A 7,356-nucleotide genomic window follows, 5' to 3' on the forward strand; every position below is an offset into this window, starting at 1 on the left:
CACAGCCTGCAGTCCTCATGTGTCTGTTGAACAGTCACTAACCTGTCCCAGGTCTGGACAGTCTTCGATGAGGCAGGAGGGGTGAAGGAACGTGTTTCCTCCTTCCCATCTCTCTCACACCAAGCTATTATTATTATTATTATTATTATTTTTTTTTTTTTTATTATTTTTTTTTTTTCAGTTTCCTTTATCCAAACATTAACATTAACTGTTCTGTACACACACACACACTTACAAAAGTAACAACATCAACAGAAAGATGCATCTATACATCACAAGAAGATTATGGTATTAGAAAATGTGAACAAATTTCCATTACAGTAATGACTTGTAAATACAGGTGTAATAACATAATCACTGTGAAACTTTTTGAAAGGATATAATGATCTCTATGATTAAAATGTCAAAATAAGAACATCAGAAAGTGTCCAATCGAGAGGAGGCCATTCACCCCATCGTGCTCGTTTGGTGTCCATTAATAACTGAGTGATCAAGGATCCTATCCAGTCTGTTTTTGAATGTTCCCAAATTGTCTCTTCAGCCACATCGCTGGGGAGTTTGTTCAGATTGTGACGCCTCTCTGTGTGAAGAAGTGTCTCCTGTTTTCTGTCTTGAATGCCTTGAAGCCCAATTTCCATTTGTGTCCCCGGGTCCGTGTGTCCCTGCTGATCTGGAAAAGCTCCTCTGGTCTGATGTGGTCGATGCCTTTCATGATTTTGAAGACTTGAATCAAGTCCCCACGTAGTCTCCTCTGTTCCAGGGTGAAAAGGTTCAGTTCCTCAGTCTCTCAGTAGGACATTCCCTTCAGACCTGGAATAAGTCTGGTTGCTCTCCTCTGAACTGCCTCTAGAGCAGCGATATCTTTCTTGAAGTGTGGAGCCCAGAACTGTCCACAGTATCCAGATGAGCTCTAACTAGTGCACTGTACATTCTAAGAGTATTATAGAGAGTATTATATAAGAGTGTCTCTTCCGATTGCACAATGGTTCTGATCGCAACTATTTAAAATGTTATGTTTTGTGTTTTGTTTATCTTCTGTTCCCAGAGGTCCTTCTGCAGCGCCATGGCCGATGAGATCCGACTGTCCTTCACCTGTGAGCGGCGTGTCAAACACAAGACCCAGCCCCCCGTCATGGTGAAGACTGACGCCGTTATCAACATGCACACATTTAACGACCGGAGGCTACCGGGGAAGGACAGCATGACCTGCAACACCGGAATGACTCCTGTGTTTCCGTAGAGTGACTTTGAATCGGGATTGATGTTCAGAAACGTGAACGGGGGAGGGGGAAAAAAACAAGGAAACAAAAAACAAAACAAAAACACAACTATGAACCCTGGGGGCTGTTTCAGAAGCAATCCTGATCAGAAGCGATCGCGCAAATTATTGTCCCTTAATCATAGTGGTACGATATTGAAATAGAAATGGAGGGTGGGGGTGGGCAGGGGGTGGCAGCAGCAACAATAACGAGACGTGAGGACAAGCAGAGAAAACACAATTTAATAATCTGAAACACGAATCAGCCAACATATCAGTGTCCAAATCAATCAGTCTCCGAGTCGGATGTTTACACAAACACACATCGCTCCACGACCAATAATACGTGAGCGGTGGAGAAAAAACAACGTCCCCAAATTACGGAAAATGTGGATTACCTATAAAAAATAAAATAAAAAGCTTCTTAAAGCATGGCAATAAGAGAACCACAGACAAAAAGTCTAAGGGTCCCAATGAGCGAAGTCACACATAGCACACCCGAGATCTCGACGGAACCGTTCGGAGCTGCAGGACTTCTCGAGCCGCCAACGACCGTCGTGTTACCTCAACGCTGTGCCAACTTCCTGGTCCGGGGCGGCCGATGTGTCCAGTTCTAGAAGGAGACTCTGTGGCGGGGGGGTGGGGGACGGAGGATTCAAAAGCATGGCTGGGACCATGACACGCAGACTTCTTTTCTACAGAAATACTAGCTCGTTATCTGCAGCCTGAGGAACTCCTGGATTCCCTGAGAGAGGAGGCACAGCGCGCGAGGGTCTCCGGCTGTCCTTCGTTGACGGTGTGAACGCACAAACCAGACAGGGTCGACAACTTTCAGGCCGACGACTCATTCCGAAGGCTCATCTGTGGGCAGCAATCATTTTATCTGTTTTTTTTTCCAGCCCAGAAACCGAACTAGAAAATAAAGTCATGTTTTCATCCATTGTGTCAATTTTTTTAATTTAATTTTTTAGAAATAAAGGTTAAAAACCAACACCATTCTCTCATGTTTTATACAGGTTTAATTCTGAGTAGATAGGGTGACCAGTTGACTTGACGATTACCAAAGATCTGTCTGCTAGTTAGAATTAGTTTGAATTGAATCAACGTTGTGTTAATAAGTACACAAATATCGGACGTTTTTTGGCTCCAACTGTTATATACTGGTTGTCAAAAATGATTAAAATCCTAGTTTTGTTCCGTGTGAATTTTAATCACCACGGCCATTACTTTTTAAGACATCTGCAGTGGAGTTTTATCTTATATTTGATTCATCAAAAGAATACATTAAGAATTCATATATGGCTTAATATCGTTAATAAAGTGGTTTCATCTAATGCTCAGTTGGGGGAAAGGCTTTATATTAGGTATATGATTGTTTTACATTATTCATAATATGCTCCGTGATTAAATAATCATGTATCTTAATCCGGAGTATGATTATTCCACAGGCTGTTTTTATGTCATGATTTTTTATTTGATTTTGAAGCAAGATCGACCCCACATATTATTATAGCTATCATATGACACTCCCATTATAACGGAGTTTGATTTGAGTTTATTTTGCATTTCGTTGTGTCCCCTGGAAGACAGATTGTGCGATAAGGATGCAATTGATGTTTTTGTTTGAAATCATGGGGACATTATTCCCAGTCCTGAAGGACGAATGAGGAAGACATTGGGCTAGACTTCCAATTTTGACAACTAGTATATTTTAAGATAGACTCATTTTCTTTAAAACCTTGAAGCAGCTCGGATATTTGTGTTTGTGTCAATGGGAAGGTTTGAGAGATTGAACTGAACCACATATTGTTTAGTTTTTTTTATCTTTTTGTTCACAATATTTTCCATCCAGGTCTTTTTGGATAGTGTGTGTGTGCTACTACACAATGAGTTTACAAACAGACAGAACTTCTCATGTGGCTGAGCTTTTAAAACACTTACACATTTTGTTGTAATTATTATTATTATTATTATTATTATTATTATTATTATTATTATTATTATTATTATTATTATTACAGTTTTGATTATTTCCTTCATTGAAAAAAAACACTTTATTCCATCTGATTTATTCTTATCTCACTGCAATCTTTTGTTTTATTTATTTACTGTCTTTAAGATTAAATACATTGCTGTATTATGCTGGTTAAATTATACCAGCTTTGCTTCCCCCGGTGACAGGTTTACAACATCACTCTGAGAACAAGGTTAAGACCATTTATAATCCAACACAACATTAAAGAGCTGTAAACAGGGATTCCCTTTGATGTTATAACTGTTTAATAGCCTAAATGCATCTCCTATAACATTCCAATTAGTTCCTGCTGCCGGGGAATTAATTACACAACTGGCTCTTCTGTGCATTGGGTTCTATATCATAACATTATGTCAACATTTGTTTTGATTATGTCTATTTTTCTTACAAGGCTTTGGGCGATCAGTGCCGTAACGCTCCATACATCTTTCTCTCTCCGTGTGTTTATTGTTGATCTGCCTTCAATCCGTGTCAGTTTGGAGTCAGAACTATTCCACAGAACTGCCGAGATAATTAATTTGGCAGATTGATAACAATCTCAATACGTTGCCGCCAATCAGTAACAGTGACTAATCAGAGCAGCTCACTTGGACGGCCGTGAGAGCATCTCGTTATGATTGTGTTGTGTTTGTTTGGTTTTATGTGTTTCTGTTTGGCAGTCGCCCTCTGTTTCCTTTTCTTCGTCGGTCTAATTAGTTTGTCATTCTGCCTTCGAACTGCTGTGGCCAAAACTAAACGTCCATGTCTAGGGATGTTGTAATGCGTGACGCACAGCAGAGCCCGCCTCAACCCAAGACACACACACACACATGCGTGGGCTGGTACCAAGACTCCTGCGTTGCATTGATTGTTGCATTCAACCTTGTGTTTTGAACGGGGGAAGGTGTTGACCTTTTGTGTGTCGTACAGTTACTGTACCGCTTTGTAGAAATCTTACGCATGACCCATCGGGCTTTCAGACCCGGTGAAGAGACTTCAGTCGACGGTGTTTTCATGTTTCAAGACTCATCAGAACCATGGCCTTGGTGAAGGTCGGTCTGGAAAAGCCAAGTACTGACGAAGCCTGAGGAGCATTTTTAGCTTCTGAGTTTTAGATGCTAAAAAGTCACGAATAAAGCTGTCTATTTGAGCGGGACGCACTGAAGGCAGCGCACCTCTGTGAGGTTTAGGTTAAAGACAGCTTCAGAAATTATTTTTCATAATCTATATAGTTACTGTACATTTACTGTACTTTAAAGTCATGCGTCTGATTGTCGGTTTGGAAACAGAAGAATCACCATTGTATAAATGTTATCGAAGTCTAATGTAATTAAAAATGCCCTCATACTATATAACACATTGATATTTTATTTTATAATGCTTTTTTATTTTAATCTGATCCTTAATATCATTTTTATAACTTCTGTTTTGGCATTCGACCCTGACACCAAGTCATCTGTGCATTTGTACAGCTTCAAAAGGACACGATTCAGCCTTTTTGCAATATGATGTCATGTACACTGCGTTCACGCGATAGGTCGTCATATGTTTGTACAATTAAAACTTGCTAAGAATGATTTTTGAAAAGTAAGCATTGGAAAACATTGGTCTGATATAGTTCACGAATCTCAGTTCCTCTCTTTGACCTCCCTGCGTTTGTGTTTATTAGGCGGAGTAGGTTGTTATCAAGACATGTTGGAGCAAATAATAATTTAGTAGTTTTATTATTTACAATTATTATTATTATTATCCTTCAACTAAGGTATTTATAATATGGTTAAACACTCCAAATGGGAGATAAGAATATTAGTAAAGAGAAAGGAGTTTCCTTTCCTTAACAAATGAGATAATGAACTTGAATCCCTGAATGACAACCTTCTCCGGCTCACAGTCACATTCTTAATAAACAGGGATCTGTGTTGCTTATAATTCGCCCTGTAATGAAATGATAACCAGTCATATAGATACTGAGACTGAAATACTGAACTACATATCAGTCAGTTTAACTGCTGAGGGAAAACCTAAAGTGTCACAGAATTGCCACTGAAGTGACTTACAATAATTCCACAAAGTTATTTAAAACACTCTGTTTCCAATAAAGTATCTCTATAAGTATCATTTCAAAGGAAACATCAATCAAAATCACGACTATTTTTACAAATGTTAAGAATTTAATTTGAAAATAAAACTACTACTGCTTTTAAATGACAATTCTGATTCCCCTGCATTTAAAAAGTAAGAATGTTTACAAAGCATAGTCATGTATTTTAGCAAGATGTGTATAACATTATTTTACAAAATGTAACTATATATATATATATATATATATATATATATATATATATATATATATATATATATATATATACACACAAAGGAGAAAAAAAGAAAAAACTTTTACATAAAACCCTGGATCATTAATTTTACGTACTTTGAGTTGAAGAAATGTATTTCTTACAGTCTCCACCTACAGCTGCTTTGCGCTCATTTGTTTTCAAACACTCTCCAACAATAAGATAAATATATTTGTGCCAATCAGGGTTTCTTTGTGGACATGCAGAATTTCTATAAATATAGTTTTTGTAATGTTTTGTAACAATTTTCTTTTCCTAGTAACTGTACGTGTTACTTGCTGACCACTCTTAGACTAATTGAAGTTTAAAAAAAAAAAAGTTATGGAATTATTTTCTTTTTAACACACTGTGAGGACTCAATTGTACAGTTTGCTGTATGGGTAATATGGTTTTAAAGTTTTAAATAAAAAAATAAAAAAACTTTTTTAGTAACTGTGTCTGGGATATTGTTTTATACAGTGCACCAGATTCATGAGAAACAATGTGTGTGTGTATTGTGATGGATCTGCTTCCAGGTACTCAATTGACCTGTATCTAAGCACAGAAACACACACAGGTATTGTACATTGTTTTGTTTTAATTAAACCGTTCCTGAACAAAACTAACAAACCCATCTGCAGGTCCCCATCAATACACAGATCACAGTACACAGTGCGTGCGTGTGTGTGTGTGTGTGTGTGTGTGTGTGTGTGTGTGTGTGGGATTACTGGCTGAATTTTCATTAGCACTTCATTAGCATTTTATTTTGATATACTTAAATACGTATTGTGTGCATACATGTGACTTTTGTGTGTTTGGAAAATGTGGAGTTGCTCTATACAGTGTAGTTGCTATTAACATATTTACATTCAGGGGAGTAAAGATCGAACACTTGCATTTATTGTGTACAATAATCTTTTTGTTACCAGTTTTCAAGTATGAATAAACATGGAGGCGTCTGTAGGAGCATTTAAGAGAAGCCCCCACCATAACCTGAACACAAAGACTCAAATACCAAATGTAAACATGTTCCTGATTTCTGTTTCTCGTCTTCACAGTTCTATTTTGGCTGAATAATTTTTCTACAAACTCTGAAATTATATCATTGATAAGGAAGTACAGTTCCGTTAATAAGTAATTAACTAAATAAACCACGAGGTAACAATTGCTGCATTGACTCCTGAGCTTCAGTCACGTCCAAATGTCATTTCAATTTAAATTGGAGAAGCTGAATTACAACAGCAGTGTCACACAGAGGAGTCCTGGTCACGGCTGGTCACAATGGCCTGCAGTGTTTTTTAGAGACTGCATTGCTATCACTGGGTTAGGAGGGAGTTTGTAACTCAAGACTTACTCCAACACTTGAACAACAATTATATGTCACCATAAATATTTTACATTTCCAAATGTCTTCTCTACTCACTCCTCAGTTCCCCATTCTGTATGTCATATGTCTATGTATATGTATAGACAGATAGATATAAGACAATTAAAATCAAATGTAATAATGATAGACGTGTGTTGATTGGTTTATGTTTGTGTGTGTGTGTGTGTGTGAGAGAGAGAGAGAGAGAGAGAGAGAGAGAGGGCAAACACTGAAACCAAGGGATACATCTTGAAGAGTAAGAATACTTGACTGATGAAAAGATAATTCTAGCACATAGTGGAAAAGGATGAAAATATATTCTGAAAACCACATTTGCCCAGTTCTCTGGAGATTATCAGTGCATGAAAATGCATAAGCAGAGCAC

At 37.7% G+C, this 7,356-nt stretch overlaps 1 protein-coding gene across 2 annotated transcripts in view; it reads left to right on the top strand.

Moving 5' to 3' along the window:
- The window catches only part of LOC136763628 (glutamate receptor ionotropic, kainate 3), a 127,841-nt gene extending 122,253 nt beyond the window's left edge, over positions 1–5,588 (top strand). Inside the window, exon 16 of one of the 2 annotated variants that reach the window (XM_066717758.1) lies at positions 1,046–5,588. In XM_066717758.1, coding sequence (XP_066573855.1) covers positions 1,046–1,240 — 195 coding nt within the window. In that variant the 3' untranslated portion in view covers positions 1,241–5,588. The remainder of the gene's footprint in view (positions 1–1,045) is intronic. The other variant, XM_066717757.1, reaches the window with a different exon arrangement.
- Positions 5,589–7,356: the final 1,768 nt, after the last annotated feature.

The sequence above is a fragment of the Amia ocellicauda genome, chromosome 11, assembly GCF_036373705.1.
Source record: "Amia ocellicauda isolate fAmiCal2 chromosome 11, fAmiCal2.hap1, whole genome shotgun sequence".
In the NCBI taxonomy this organism is placed as follows: Eukaryota; Metazoa; Chordata; class Actinopteri; order Amiiformes; family Amiidae; genus Amia; species Amia ocellicauda.